This window comes from Drosophila biarmipes, chromosome 3L (assembly GCF_025231255.1).
Source record: "Drosophila biarmipes strain raj3 chromosome 3L, RU_DBia_V1.1, whole genome shotgun sequence".
NCBI lineage: Eukaryota > Metazoa > Arthropoda > Insecta > Diptera > Drosophilidae > Drosophila > Drosophila biarmipes.
Window position 1 is genome coordinate 17835991 of NC_066613.1, and position 15267 is coordinate 17851257.

Below are 15267 nucleotides of genomic sequence, written 5' to 3' on the forward strand. Positions count from 1 at the left end.
GACAGACAGTAGGTTGGAATTTTCAACTCAAACATTTCAGCGAGAAGAAAAGGTAGAATTTAAATATATAATTAATTTATTCTAACGTTTAGTATTTGCTAAATGTAATTATTTTTTATTTTTGGGTAACCAGTTTACAGCAAGCTGTGAGTTTCATCCAAGTTCACAACCCATATAAAGTACTTTTTCCAGAAAGTGGTATTTCTTGAGCCTAAGATGGTATTTTTCAGGCCGGTTGATATTTTCGATGCATGTCGACGCGGTCTCACCGATTCGGTGAAAAATAATTATTTATTAAAAATTCGTCCACCCGCGCTGTTACATCGTCTGTGCTGTGCGCTCCGCTCCGAGTGCGGCAAGAAGCAACCAAGAAGGCAGCGAATCGGTAAATTACGGCGGAGAGCAACGAGTTATCCGGGAATTCTCGCGACAAGTGCACGTGCAATCGTGAATCGTCTTTCCTTCCCTCCCGTCCCGTCCCTCTCTTCCCACGTCCATTGTGACTGTGCACAATTAACTTGCATACATTCGTATATACATAGCGAACGCCTGTCCGTATGTATGCGTGCCACCCCCAAAAGAGGTGGAAAATGGTGAAAAGCAAAGGAATTTCGGCCAAGTCCAAGAAAACTTCTTGTATTTTACTACATTGCTTTTCCAGCTTTTCACTCGGCACTTTGCTCTGCAGCAACAAAGACAACTGCGAGCATCGGAAGTTGTTTTTTCTTTCCTCTCCACTTTTATCGCAAAACAACAGCAACACTCTTCCTTCCCCGCCCTCCCCGCCTCCCCTTGTGCTTCTGTAAATACAGTGAATATCGGCTAGGAGAACCGGGTGAAATTCAACAAAGGCCACTTGAGATTCACATGTGCAGTTGATAAAAGGCAAAAACAATGAATATGCAAGCGAGTAGATAAGACATTTTAAAAATAGTTCAGGGTTTTCGAAGAGAGATAAATTAAACAATATTTATGTTAGACTTAATGGATATGCATTAGTTCTACTGTTAATTCTTATTAAACTGATAATGACAAAGTTTAATACTAAAATACAAAATTACACATTAAAACGAAAGTCAAGAAAATATAAATATATTTTATAATATAAGTATAATTTTATTTTTCCATATATTAAATAAACCCAATAACTTTATTGTTTATACCTAGCTAGTCAGATCTTAAGCCGATATTTACTGATTTTATATTTAATTGTTAAATAATTTTACAAAAATACATTTTGATTTTAGCCACTTCAGTAGGAGTCGCGTTTCTGCTAAGGAACATCAACACCTTATATACCGATTTTCAGTCTCAAAACTTTGGTAAGTCATAACTTGTATGTTATATTTCTTGATAAAAACTCTTTGAAAAGGTTCTTACATTTCTAAATGTGCAGTTAGAGCTTGTGGCTTTAAGATATTATTCAGTTAAAGGCTGTATTTAAGGTTTACATAATGAGGTTACTATTTTTCAGTATTTACCCTAACTCATTATAAGAAAATCCCTGATCTTAAGTATCATATGCACACATTTCTCCTGGCAAAACCTGTACGAGCACGTCTGTGACCCCTACCATTGTTATCGTGTTATTGACGCACGTGGGTCACCGAACTGGGCGGGTGGGCGTGGTCAGGTAGTTGGTCGCCGTGTAATATCTGCATCTCGACAATCGATCTTAATCTGCGCTCCTTCCCAGGGCCTTCGCCTAGGACTTGTTATACTTGATTTATGGCCTCTTCCCGTGGCTTCCCATCCTTCCTTTGGCTTAATCATCGGTTCTCGCTGGATATTTTATCTGAAATTCTTCTGACTCACTGCTGTTTTGCGGAGCTACTATTGTTTATTTGAAAGGAAATTAAATTATTTTTATTACTTTCGATATAAACAAGAGTGTACCTCTAATATTATTTCTAAATTTAATGTTTGCTGATTTATTCCATCTCTGTTTCCTAGCACGTCTTTTTCTGAGTGGTGACGTCTTAGAAGTAAACAAACAACATAGTATATTTAAAAACACATTTATTACCACCTCAGCCGCTGCTAATTTCGTTCGATTTGATATACATATTGGTTTCTGGAATTCCTGCGTGGGGCTGCGATTTTCCGGCCCTAATTAAATCACATTAAATGCCTGCCCGCTGTGGCTGAAGTAATTCGATTTAAAGGTCAGGTCGACCCACCACTCACCCAAGTGACTTTGCAACTCTTTTTGTTCTCGGCTGCCAGTTCATCAGCGCAAATTTACTGAAACTGAAAGCGATGCCCGGCTCTCGGAGGAGGGAAAAAATCAATATGTGCTAACACAGTTTTGTGGCAAAACAAATTAAAGCCCACAAACTGTCCTGATTTATGCATATTACCTACGTGCTTATTTATTCAGTTGATTTGGTTCGGTTTCAGGGGTGAATATTGGAGCAGCACCTAATAATTGATACTGACCAATTTGATTTGTGGGCAAACACATTCCGGCCTATCGACTGCAGCTGGGAGTGGGGCCAGAAGTGGGTTATGTTTGCCCCGGCCACCATAAGGCAGCTTTAATTTACGACTGCCACCGAAGTAGGTTAGCCCAGGTCCAGATAAGCCTCCTCCCACTGCGATGGCTCTCCTCCGCGGACCAACCGTGTCGTATTCTAATCTCAAAGGCAGTTGGATAGCTGGCTTTCCAGCAGATCCGTGCACCGGCGACCTTGACACGGTTTTTGGCTGTTCTATGGGGAAACAAGGACTGTAGCCATTAAAACTTGATTTTTGCAGCCACGTGAATTTTGTTATTTGTTTATCGCCGCCACTTCATGCCAATTGGGGCAATTCAGTTGCCCGTATTTTTCAGCTGACACATCCATGCGATGTTCGCAAATGTATCTACCTCGCTGCCAGGCTGATGATATTTTTTACTCCGCTTTGTTCTCGGGAAAACGCAACTAGGTTGGACTTCCCACCGCCCATTCCGGCTCTTACTTTGCCTTTCTCCTCGACGCCCTTCTTTCCAGAGCACCAGTGGAGCCCACTTCCACCGCCGTCCTCCGCCTTCCGTTCCCGGAGGGCTGCAAAAGAACCGGGTTAATCGTCGCCACGTTGTCGTCGTCGGGGAGAACAATGATTCTCTTTCGTTTGTGGGTCAACTGCAATTTGTGCCATTAAAATAATTATTTGATTGCCATTTTGCTTTTAAATGTCGTGAGCGAGTACATTTTACCTTGGAGCGGGTGTAAAGCTAATGGGTAAATGCAAATAATCAATATATTTTGGGCACATATCATGGCACAGGGATTGTTTTATCAAGTGTGATAAGCACTTACTTCGATAAATGTCTGGATACCTCTAGAAAATCATTATCTGGTTATCAAAATCTTAAAAAAAAACCTTTTGTTCAGTGCTTTCCACACCTTATAATAAAGCAATAAAAGATCTCTTCAAATTTCTGATCAATAAATCACCAGCGCAATTTAATTTGCTGATCCGTGAGGTTGAATCGAGTGCTTTGTACAACATTCCGTGCATAAACGATCGAATTGCGCTTATCACCTGAACTACTTCTTATCGCCGAGCCAGTCGGAGCTCTATGTTGGCCTGGCTGTCTTTGTTTCTGGCTTAGTAACCCACATAAACACCACCGAATCCGAATTCGAAACCGAACTGGAGTCCGGGGGCAATTGGGCGGAGAGTAACCGCTCAGTGCAACTGGGGATGGAGGGGCCAATTAAAGCACCTGACCTAGAATATTTGTAGCCCAGTTTCGCCGGCCGAGAGTGCATATGCTTTACATGCCACCGCACTCCCCATTACACCGCCCCAGGCGATCTTACAAATTCGTACTTTGATTCAAGTCGACTGTGAGCTGCATGTTAAATGGCTCGAATTAATTGCGTAGGCCACGCATGTCACGTGCTCTTCACATAGGACTGAGATATGTATAGTGGAGATATACGATATAGCCCCCTTTCCACCCAAAAACGTCCTTGAGCTCTGACAAGTCAAGCCGGAAATTTAGAGTGAGCATTCCAAATTTCCTTTTTGATTTCTGGCTGTACAGTAGTGCTTTGCTCATATTTTATTGTATTTATTTTTGTAGAGCACATCACGTACTTATAGAGCCAAGGCCACTTGGCAAGGCCCAATGTCAGGCTAAAATGAAATTTAAATGGTCTTTAAGGGAAACTATTTCAAAAGGGTACAATTACGGAAAACTCCCTTTAAGTAATTTGGCTGATGGTTACAAATGTGATATATTATGAGCCTAGGAACTAGTAAAAATGTATTTTTATGGGCATGTTCTGTTTGGCAAGTGTTAAAGGTAGTTAAGATACGACACTTCCCTAAGAAATCATCTAAAATTACCATTTTTAAGGCTTTAGAACTTGAGCTAATATGCTAATAGAATACAATCCAGAGAGCAACTTAGTCAGAATTTTAAAAGCCATATTGATGCTATGATGATATAATATCTTTCTGGGAATCCCCTCCATTGCTTAAGCTAGCTTTTCGACCAAGGGCTTGAAAATCAACTACGTTTAACCCGTATTTTAAACGCTCCCCACTCTCAACACAGCCCGACGTAAACGGCAAAATATTTGGTCAGCCAACAGCCGCGAAAGAGGCTCTGGTATTTCATCAATGGCCTGGCCATAGTTTGTTAGTTTCGGGGACCTGTGCGTCCCATTTATGCGGCTCACGTTCCCCAATCGCTGGCTGCCCGCCCGGCGGGGCTTAAGAGCTCTGCGGGCGAAGGTGGCTGTCGGGCATTGGGCATTGGCTATCTGCTATCTACTATCAGCTGCAAGTGACACATTTTAAGCCACGCCAGTTGACCACTTTGTTGGCCGGGCCAGCACAGCAGAGTCCCTATCTGCGATTTGGTACCTGTGCGAATACAAAGGCCCGTGGAGAACGACTAAAGGCCAGGTAGGGCCACTAGGCCCAGGCATTCGGGCAGTGCTCACTCGCGTGTGAACGGACGAGGTTTTCCGCACGCTCCTCTAGAGCGTATATTATATTCATATATTTTCCACTATTAGCATTTTCATTGGATTCCACTCGCCACATGTAAGTTGTGTGATTCAGCCCAGTTCCTTTCATTGCTCATTGTTGATTCTAGATTAGTTCGCGTGGTGCGCACTGCACTTGTTCAATTGTATCATTTGCCTAAAGATCGGGGTGGGTGTTATTGTATACCCATGCTACACTTGGGAAATAAGTGTAAATCAAAGTGAAAAGGCTATTTTTCAGATGAATCGAGTATCATATATATCATAATCTGTGTTTCTTTGGTAAAGTTCGGCTTTCCAAAAGGAAAGGAGTTTGAATAATATTTGCAACCCTTTTTTAAAAGTGTATTTTCCTGTTGAGGTGTTAATATCTGCTTTTCCAAGCAGAAACCCCTAGACCCAGGAAGATATTGGATATTGTTGTGTTGCCAAGCCCACTGAATCGTGGAATTTAACTAGTATTTTTTCTCAAGTGTCGGTTTAAGGGCACCCAGGAGAAGACCATAAAACAGAACAAATGCCTGCCTATTTGCCCGCTTTTTAATATTTGGCCAGTTCACAAAGTAGCCTTCATTGCATGGAGCGCCGACTCCTGGTCTCGAGTGCTCATCCCGCCAATCCGGCCCACTCCCTCTGCCCCTTCCGGCTGCCAGTTCATCCGATAAGCCTGGAACTGTTTGCTTTTTGCGCACAGGCTGCCAAATAAAACCGCCCGCCGCAGGCTTATCAGGCCTGTTTATCTAGTTTAGTCATATGTAGCACAAGCCAGTCGCATATGGAGAAGATGTGCCCAGAAGATCGGGTTGGGATTGCGGTACGCATTTATTGGCATTACTGCGCACGGTACCCATGCGATAGGATCGCTTTTGGGCGTAGATAAAAATCAAAATGCAAAAAGCGAAAAGCCCCCTTGCTTTTGGCGTCTCGTGTGCCGAGTACTCTACAATGAAAGCGCATGGCTAGGAGGGAGTGGCGGTTCGAGATAAGAGCTACACGAGGAGATTGTGTAATCGTTCTGTCGATTGCTGGGCGGGAATATGCTGCTGGTGATGCGGATTCCCAGACAGTAAAGCCTGGCTAATGAGAGGAACTATAATATTTGGCATGGGAACGAGAAAAAGTAATATTAAAGTAGTGTAGAATGCGATAGAATAGGAAGACCAATATAATCTCTAAAATGTAATATATATTATAATGTCTCTTATAGGATGCTATAAAAGCTAGAAATATGCATTTCAAAATAAGATATATAATTTTCTTAAATATTCCAGTGATCTATTTTGTTATGATAAGATATGGGTTGATACATTCTTATTATAAGCATTTTTTATAAAAACTATATCTCATATTTTTTGAGCTTAGGGATAGAAAGATTTCTTCATGCGAAATACAATGTCTGGATATTATAGAAATAATATTTTCAGCACTTGAATCAGCTCAGAACCATCTGGATTAGGGAATTCAATGCACTATATAGCCCCGTTTTGGTATCTTTATAGACGTCAGTCCCTAGCTACATAGTTGTTTGGCCAACAGGCCATAGTTGTTGGGCTTTTGGCCGAAAATGCAAATTGTTTTGCTTGGCGTCGCCACAGCAGCAGAAAGAAAAGCTGAAAGAGAAAACGTCACCCTTCTGTGCTTGCCACCCCGCAAACCCGGCCAGTACTCCGCGATTTCGCCTGGCAACCGGTGGGATTGCCACCGATGCCGATACACCTTCATTCGCTGTCGATTCAGTTGAAAATGTTCTCTGTTTTTGTTTACCCAACGCGTTCGATGGCTGGCAAGCCAGTCCCGATCCCGAAATACAGCCAGACACCAGCTAATTCCGCTCTGGAGGAGCCTCAGTCCCCCCAAGTCTGCCAGGCCGACATGCAGTTCTTCGCGTGAGTCGTCGGAAATATGAAAATTGCCAGATCTACTCAACCGAAACTTGGTTGAAACCAAGTTTCTACATTTTAAGCCATTCGCCAAGCCCCTTTTTCGGGCCCTCGTTCTGGGTTTGGGCTTTTTTCTGCTTGCAACCGGTACCCGGTTTCAATTAAGTCGCTCCCTGATGAGGGGCACTAAAAGTTTTGCCTAAACAAAAGGCTAAATGGAACTAAATGGAAAACTGTTCGAGCAGCAACAATGGAAAACAATTGAAAAACTCAATTTGTTGGTAATTTGTTTGGGCGTGCGTGTCCCAGTGCTTTCCTCTCTCTTTGTGCAATAACAATTTCCGAGCACATCGGCACATTGCAGGCGCTTTGAGTGCATAAACAGCAGTTGAATGAACCGAGAGCAAACTTTGATTGATATTTCGAAAGCCATATTGGGGGAATATTGATGAGGCGGGGGACTCGAGTAACAGCCGGGCCTCTCCAAGACCAAGTTCGGCTTTATTTGGTAAATAAATTGTGGGGAAATCCATTTCACGGACCTTTGTTTCCATGGCTCCAACTTTTTTATTGCAGCTTTCATTGCTCGAAAAGTTCCAGAACTTTAGGGGATTTATTCGTTAGATTTGTTATGAATATGATTTATGCTTTTACCTTCCTAGTAGTAAAATGTTACTAGTTTACGCTAATAATAATTCTCTCCTTTGCAGCTTCTCCAAAATGGCCAAGTACTCGGGCAAGAAATGCCGGCTGCTCTCGATGATGTGGCTGACGGCCTTCTTCTTCTTTGTGGAGATCATAGTCGGTTATGTGACCAATTCCATGGCCCTGGTGGCGGATAGCTTCCACATGCTGGGCGACATTGCCGCCTTGGTCATATCTTTCCTGTCCGTGAAGGTAAGTCCCCCTGTCGCCCATCAGAAAATATAGCTCATATCACTCACGTCGCTTTATATCTCGACAGATGTCGCCGAAAAAGTGGTCGAAGAACACTTTCGGCTGGGCCAGGGCTGAGGTTCTGGGTGCTTTGGTCAACGCCGTTTTCCTGGTGGCCTTGTGCTTCAGCATCACCATCGAGGCCTGCAAGAGGTGAGTCTAAAATCCAATATCTTGTCGCTAAGACTTTCATGAAGCTTTGGTAACACTTAAGTAATTAAACAAATATTTTAAAATTTGAAAAAAGGAAAAGATGATTGCTTGGGTCATTTATTGTTAATCTTTTTTGTTAAAAACCAATTATCCCAAGAATTCGCTTTCCAAACAAATCAAAAAGAAGTATTAGTACGTTTTGTCACCATCGTAAACTGCAATAATATTGGGACTAATTACGGATCATCGATCCACACCCAGACCCAGTTGTCCGGTGATCTGAGAGCAGTAAGCCGAATTACGAGCCATAAGCTCGCCTTGACTTCGACATGTGTTGACGTGATTTGTTTATATTTTCTTGAATCACTCGATTCCGTCTGTGAGTTAATTTGTTGTGATACGTTCAGGCTTCACTGTCACCTTTCCGTCTGTATATGTGCATTGGGTTTTGTGAATTATACGCCTTATTAATTTACATTCCGGGCGCATTTGCGTATATTTATCGAAAGCTTTACGAGGTGAGTCTGTTGCCAATAGCTACTGATTCCCCGGAGAAGCCGGCTACACTGCTAAAAGCTATACAAATTTAATAAAATCATTAACTGATAAAGCTCTCACCCCAAACTCAATAAGTTTTAATCTAATTAATGTATTATTCGGATATAATCATAATTGACTTCATTACAGATTTATTGAAGAGGAACCGATTCACGAGCCCGAACTGTTGGTTATCGTGGGAGCTCTGGGACTTCTGGTGAATGTGATTGGACTGTGTCTGCTTTACGGTACGACAAGAATAACCAGAATACGACTAAAACCTAACCCAACCCAATCTATTTCCCAGAGCACGGCGGTCACCATGGACACTCGCATGGCGGCGGACTCACCCGCAACCACAGCCGCCTCACAGAGCTGGCCAACATGGACGAGGGCGAGGACGAGCAGAACGAGTTCGCCTACGAGAAGCAGAAGGAGAAGCCGCCGGTGAAGAAGTCCAGCCACGGACACAGCCACGATCCCGGCCAGATGAACATGCGCGGCGCCTTCCTGCACGTTCTGAGCGATGCCCTCGGCAGCATCATTGTGGTGATCAGTGCGGTGGTGGTGTGGAAGACGGAGTGGAAGTACCGATTCTACATGGATCCCGCCCTGTCCATCGTGCTGGTGGTGCTGATCCTGCACTCCGTCTGGCCGCTGCTGCGAGAGTCCGCTTTGATCCTGCTGCAGACGGTGCCCACGCACATCCAGGTCGATGCCATACAGAAGAGGCTTCTGGAGAAAGTGGATGGCGTGCTGGCTGTGCACGAGTTCCATGTCTGGCAGCTGGCCGGCGACCGCATCATCGCATCGGCCCATATTAGGTGAGGTTTAATCGGAAGTGAACCTTGAGTTAATAGGCAATATAATCCATATTTGTTTTCCGCTTTAAGGTGCCGCAATCTCTCTGAGTACATGAAGATTGCCGAGAAGGTGAAGGAGTTCTTCCACAACGAGGGCATTCACTCCACCACCATCCAGCCGGAGTTCAGCGAGATCGAGGGCTGCAACATGTCCGACGGCACATCCAGCATCAACATGAGCGGCTCCGACTGCTGCGCCCTGGACTGCCCCACCACGGATGAGGGATGTGTCAAGGCCACCTGCTGCCAGAACAACAACAAATTGGTGAGTTTACCTTGTCTATATGCAGAAAGGGAAAATGTGTAATGAAACGTGTAATTTAATTGCAGAACCCACTGCCCTCACCCACCAACTCGCCGTACCTGTGCCGCCAGCGCAATGCCGCCCGCCAGGCCGGCGATGTGGAGGCCGGTTCCCTGCTGGAGGCCGCGTCCAATGGCAACCAGGGACTGGCCACTGGCGGCGCCACCGCAGGAACGCCTGCGGTTGCGATAGGGGCGACGTCAACGCCGAAGAGCGACTTGGTCTGACGACAGCCACAGCAGGCGCAACAACATGTACACTTTGCCACGACCAAAACGGAAACCACAACCGCAACGACAACAACGGCAGTCACAACAGCCACAACAGCAGCAGCAGCAACATCAATACGTGATATAATGTACGAGCCAAGCGCCAACAACCATGTGGCTTCCAGCGCACAGGTGGACGGCAATCTCGGCCTGTCGGTGACCGCCCAGCGGCGACGGGAGCTTCAGTTGCAGGCCGAGCAGCAGTATCAGGAGCAGGTGTCACCTTTGAGCACCAGGAATGGCGATGAGGTGGCCCTCTAATTAGGAGCATAGTTTAACGTTAATTGTGCAAACCGCTGCAATGGAGACTGGTCTGCCATGGCGCAGCGTTCGTGTTTTTAGTGTTTGTATCATTATTTGTTCTTAGTGGAATTTAGGAGTTTAAATGATAGTGGCCCGACCTGACCACAGAGCTAGTTTAATTAAAGTAAAATCAAAAAAAAGAGAAAAACACGATTATCTAATAGAGCAGAGGACACAAAGTTTAAAGGAATAACATGCAGTTGATGAATATGTCATTCATATACTATATAGTATGTTAAATCTATTCGATTGTAGTTAATTGCATTAGTTTATAAGTCGATAAGTGAGCCCAACCAACAGAGAATACATATGTACTACGTTTTTTACATTTTGAGAAGTTTATATATATACGTGAAATAAATTATTGTATTCAATAGTTACCTACGGATTAGCAAATGACTAAAGACAGTTTACAAAATACATAGGTACATACGCGTGTGTGTTTGTGTATGGTTAGGCATAGTCCCCTTAATCTTAGTAGTTGTAACGCTATGTGTAAAAAGTGTTTTTACCACAACCGAGAAACTAGTTTGTATTTAATTTTAATCATACCGAACTTTAAAGTGACTATACATTTTTAATGCAAACATAATGTATTATTTTATGATCTGCATTCATTTTCACCTGTATTTGTTTGTAAATAAACGCCAAACATAATCAGTCCAAGCTTCTAAACCTTTGAAGATTTGGTGGGAATCGCTTTTGTTCTCAGGATTGGTTCAAGAATACCTTGTAAAGAGATGAAAAGATGCTAGAGGATTGCCTACAATCAATTATCAGTTTTTTGTGTATTTCAACCCTAATAAATATATTCACATTTGTTTAGGAGAAGTAAGTGATTAAATCGGTAATAGTTACGCAATCCCTAAAGTATGCTGACAATTAAGTAGTAATAGTAACTGAGAGTACCACAAGAAAACGTCAATCCCATTTTCTCTGTTTATATAACTTATCTTCTTGTTCGACTTCACCACGATTGACAAGTGCATCTGATTCCTATATAAACGCCGTCCAAGGCGGTTGCAAGTAATTAAAAAGTATTTCTTTACCAGAATCAAGTAGAAACTCGCCTAAGATGATGCAGATGAAAGCCCTGTTCGGGATCCTGGCTGTTTTGACCATCGTTGTCCTGGCCGCCAACCTGGCAGATGCCAATGATTGTCTGTCTGGAAAGTTCTCGGGACCCTGCTTCGCCTGGGATGGAGAACTGTGCAGGCGCCTCTGCAAGGAGGAAGGACGAGTCAGTGGACATTGCAGTGCCAGCCTAAAGTGTTGGTGCGAAGGATGTTAAATCAAATTTTTGACTTGTGCGCACAGATATAAATTTCAAATATATTTGATTTATTAGAGCAGCATCCAAAGTGTTTCGATCTAAATGGGTTGGGAAATCATTATTTTTCTATTTACAATTAAAAACTTGGCAACCAGAGGGCATTCACTACGAATAATGATGAAATCTTCTGCAAGGAGGAGGATCGAATCAGTGGCCATTCCAGTGCCGGCCTGAAGTGCTGGTGCGAAGATTGCTAAATCCACTAACGAATACAATTTTTTACACAACTGTATTGTGTTGAAGAAGAATAACATTAATAAATGTGATTTTCACTGCAATTTTTTATTGCTCTTTCCTTGTAGACATCGAAACGCAAATAACAAATAGGTCTTATGAACATACAACATTATAAAGAACAAAAGAACTATAAATAATGGGTCACTGAGTCTTTTTCCGAGAAGACTTATCCGCCATTGATAACGTTGCATGCTTAGCTCTTATGATGTCAACGATATAGACAAGTAACGACATCAGCAAAAGGGGTTCTAAAAAAAGATTTAACAATGAAATAGATTTAAAAATTTTAAGACAGTTACTCGTTTTCTTTTCCCTTGAATCAGTCCATTATGCAAACAGTTTATACCAGTTTTTTGAAGTCTCGTAATAACCTAACCATTAACCTAATGCACATATGTATGAATTCATTAAATTTAGTTAATAGGCAATCTCACCTTAAGGGAAAACCAGCCAAGAAAATACAGGTTACACATAGACATAGTTTTTCAAATAGAACCCGTATGTGTGATCTAACCATCCCCTAAAGTAGGCAGCTTTTAATAGTATAAGCACACTGTAATTGTAATCTGTGGTTATCATACCACCTACTATTGTAATTTAGGTTTTATAAAGAGCATATTTGATGTAAATCAAAGGATAAATATTTAACTTAATAATTTTGGAAGCTGTAAAATGTTTTTGGAATTCATCAAATATTTTTACAAATCCAGAAAGCCGTAAAGTATGCCTTATCAAAAACTATAATGCACTTATTTGCATTCTCACCACGATGCAAGTTGCTTGGCTCATAGATTCTGGGCCTATATAAGCACGGGTTTTGGTTCAAGAAACTCAAAGTAAACCATTTACCGAGAGAGTTATTCCAAAAAATGGTGCAACTAAAAACCCTGTTCATTGTCCTCGCTGTGATGACCATCGTCCTAATGGTGGTCAACACGGCTTCGGCCATCGATTGTCAGTCTGGAAGATTCAGTGGTCCTTGCTGGGCCTGGGATGGAGAGCAGTGCCGACGCCTGTGCAAGGAGGAAGGACATGTCAGTGGACATTGCAGTGCCAGCCTCAAGTGTTGGTGCGAAGAATGTTAAAGCCTCTTCTCTTTGAGCGTGATTATATTCGTTAATACTACTCAAGAAATATGTATTTTTTATTGTCCTTATAAATAAATACAAAATATATCACGGCAAAAACTTTAATTTTACTTTTAGGCAAACTAATATAGCATTCGGATTGATAAGTTTTTATATATCACTTTGAAACTTCACAATCTTTAGTTTGAGACTTATTAAGATATTATAAAAGATAGAAAGATATATATATTTTGGCCTTTAACAATTTATCAGTTCAATTTCTTATTTTATTTTTCAATACTAAGAAACATTACTTTAATACAGTCACCTTAATATTCAGCCAGTTCATATGTTTATAAACAAAGATGTTGCATCATTCTTAATAAATTACTACAGATAAACAAATCATTCGGCCGGCTTTTCCAAGTTCAACTTAAGAAACTTGTTCTGATTTTCTCGGCCTACTCGATTAACCAGTAAATAAATCATTATGCATGAATTTAGCATATGATTTCAATGATTTTTAGAATAACTAATTAGAATTTAATAAATAAATAATCAAATCATTTAAATTACAGCCCAATATATCGGTTGTAGTTAATGGGACGTGTTCAGGTTTTCCTTATTTTCTCGAGAGTTTTAACAAGTTTCCTAGAAGTTTCCTAGATAAAATTAACATAGGATTCCCATAAAAGATAATAATGAATCAGATATGCTATCATAAACAGAAAACAAACTGCATTGCTGGTTCTTATAACAGAATATTTATGTGGGCTCTTTTCGCGCCTTAAAGTATGCTCTTGAAATCCGGTACTCTGTATTTAACAATATAATCTCTGATGATTATCTTTAATTATCTGCTAATCATGCGACGCTGGCAGAATCGAAATTGATGGGCATCCCGACCCTATATAAGCGAAGCAGTGCTCTACTTACCAGTAAAAACCCTCGAAAAGTAACAAGATGCAGTTCAAGTTCCTGTACTTCTTCCTGGCTGTGATGACCATCTTCATCCTGGGCGCCAAGGAGGCCGAGGCCGACTGTCTTTCCGGAAGGTATGGAGGTCCCTGTGCCGTCTGGGACAACGAGACCTGCCGTCGTGTGTGCAAGGAGGAGGGACGAGTCAGTGGACACTGCAGCCCCAGCCTGAAGTGCTGGTGCGAAGGATGCTAAATCCGATTCCACTCCGGAGGATGTTGCCGAGCAGTCCCGAAATCGTATAAAAACTCCTAATGTGTAGCATTGGTTGAGAACTACAAATACATATTTTGTTGCAAAGTACCTTTTAATCTTATTATTCCGGGCATTTCCCAGTTTTTTGGGTTTAAATACACAATTTTTTTGATTATTAATTAATAGACTTGCCCTGGGTTTTCCCTTGCTTGTTCAACCGTGATACTTTAAACGTGATGCGCTGAATATCTTCCCATCATTTGTTTCGAATCACCAAAGTCATCTTAGTTTCAAGTAATTTCAGTGTACTGAAATTTCATTTTGGGAGAAGGTACGTGTAATAATATTATGAGTATAAAAACCTGAAGAATTAAATAAGTGAGCATAAAAAAATAATGACAGTAATGATTTTTAAGAAATTCATTGTGCATGAAATTACCATTTAGGTTGAAACATTCGAAGTAGATTATTTATTATTTTCAAATATAGTAGTATTTAATAACGCCTTATTATATCTCTGATGAAGTCGTTTCGATAAATAAAATGAAGAAATATCACAACGCTCTAATCAACAACGTATAGATACGAAATTTTTGTAGAATCGTTTTCTCTAAAGAAGGTAGTGCGCACTTGAGAAATTGTTGGGGTAGTTTGAAAAACCCAACGATTATAAGGAGAACAAACACTCTCCAATATTAAATAAATTATTCATTGTAAAATGCATTGCACTTAGTTACAAAATGAAAGCAATTGGTTTATAAGGGGTTCTAGGGAAACCCCTAAAGGGCGTGCCGATAATGAAGATGCCACTCCATATTCCAGTGGCTATGATTGAGATAATTGCTTGCCTTTATTTGCATTATAGTTAAATACATACAATATAAGTGTACCCGCATGTTTAATTGATGCCTATGGAACCAGTTCTAACCGCGGATAAGATAGTTTATTTTTAACCGTATCAAACATTAAAACAGATTGACTTGTAATAGCTGTGGGTTAAGCCCTTGAGAATTCCTCCGAAACCATTACTGAACTAATTTTACCGCCAATCAGTATTCGTACAGGAAAAACAAAAGTTAACCTATTGCTACTAGAAAATCAACTTCATAGATGTATTTATCGTGGGCGTGTACTGCGTTTCTATCATTAAAACAAGTTTTAACCACAAACAAAGTGCGACTTTCAAACGAATATAAAGTGCATTAAACTTTATAGTAATTATTC

At 41.4% G+C, this 15267-nt stretch overlaps 4 protein-coding genes across 4 annotated transcripts; all 4 read left to right on the forward strand.

Moving 5' to 3' along the window:
• Nucleotides 1-220: 220 nt before the first annotated feature.
• On the forward strand, nucleotides 221-10899 carry LOC108035450 (zinc transporter 1). The gene is made up of 8 exons (XM_017111088.3): nucleotides 221-385; nucleotides 1248-1322; nucleotides 7579-7765; nucleotides 7833-7957; nucleotides 8645-8742; nucleotides 8802-9318; nucleotides 9388-9622; nucleotides 9688-10899. Exons 3-8 carry the CDS (start codon nucleotides 7589-7591, stop codon nucleotides 9886-9888), a joined length of 1353 nt encoding a protein of 450 aa, XP_016966577.1. The 5' UTR covers nucleotides 221-385; nucleotides 1248-1322; nucleotides 7579-7588; the 3' UTR covers nucleotides 9889-10899.
• Nucleotides 10900-11260: 361 nt separating this feature from the next.
• On the forward strand, nucleotides 11261-11588 carry LOC108034624 (drosomycin-like). The gene has a single exon (XM_017109560.3). The coding sequence runs from the start codon at nucleotides 11309-11311 to the stop codon at nucleotides 11522-11524; it is 216 nt and encodes a 71-aa protein (XP_016965049.1). The 5' UTR covers nucleotides 11261-11308; the 3' UTR covers nucleotides 11525-11588.
• Nucleotides 11589-12644: 1056 nt separating this feature from the next.
• Nucleotides 12645-12990, forward strand: LOC108034587 (drosomycin). The gene has a single exon (XM_017109520.3). It carries the CDS (start codon nucleotides 12673-12675, stop codon nucleotides 12886-12888), a length of 216 nt encoding a protein of 71 aa, XP_016965009.1. The 5' UTR covers nucleotides 12645-12672; the 3' UTR covers nucleotides 12889-12990.
• An 834-nt stretch (nucleotides 12991-13824) lies between these two features.
• LOC108034611 (drosomycin) lies at nucleotides 13825-14151 on the forward strand. Its single transcript, XM_017109546.3, has one exon. It carries the CDS (start codon nucleotides 13834-13836, stop codon nucleotides 14041-14043), a length of 210 nt encoding a protein of 69 aa, XP_016965035.1. The 5' UTR covers nucleotides 13825-13833; the 3' UTR covers nucleotides 14044-14151.
• Nucleotides 14152-15267: the final 1116 nt, after the last annotated feature.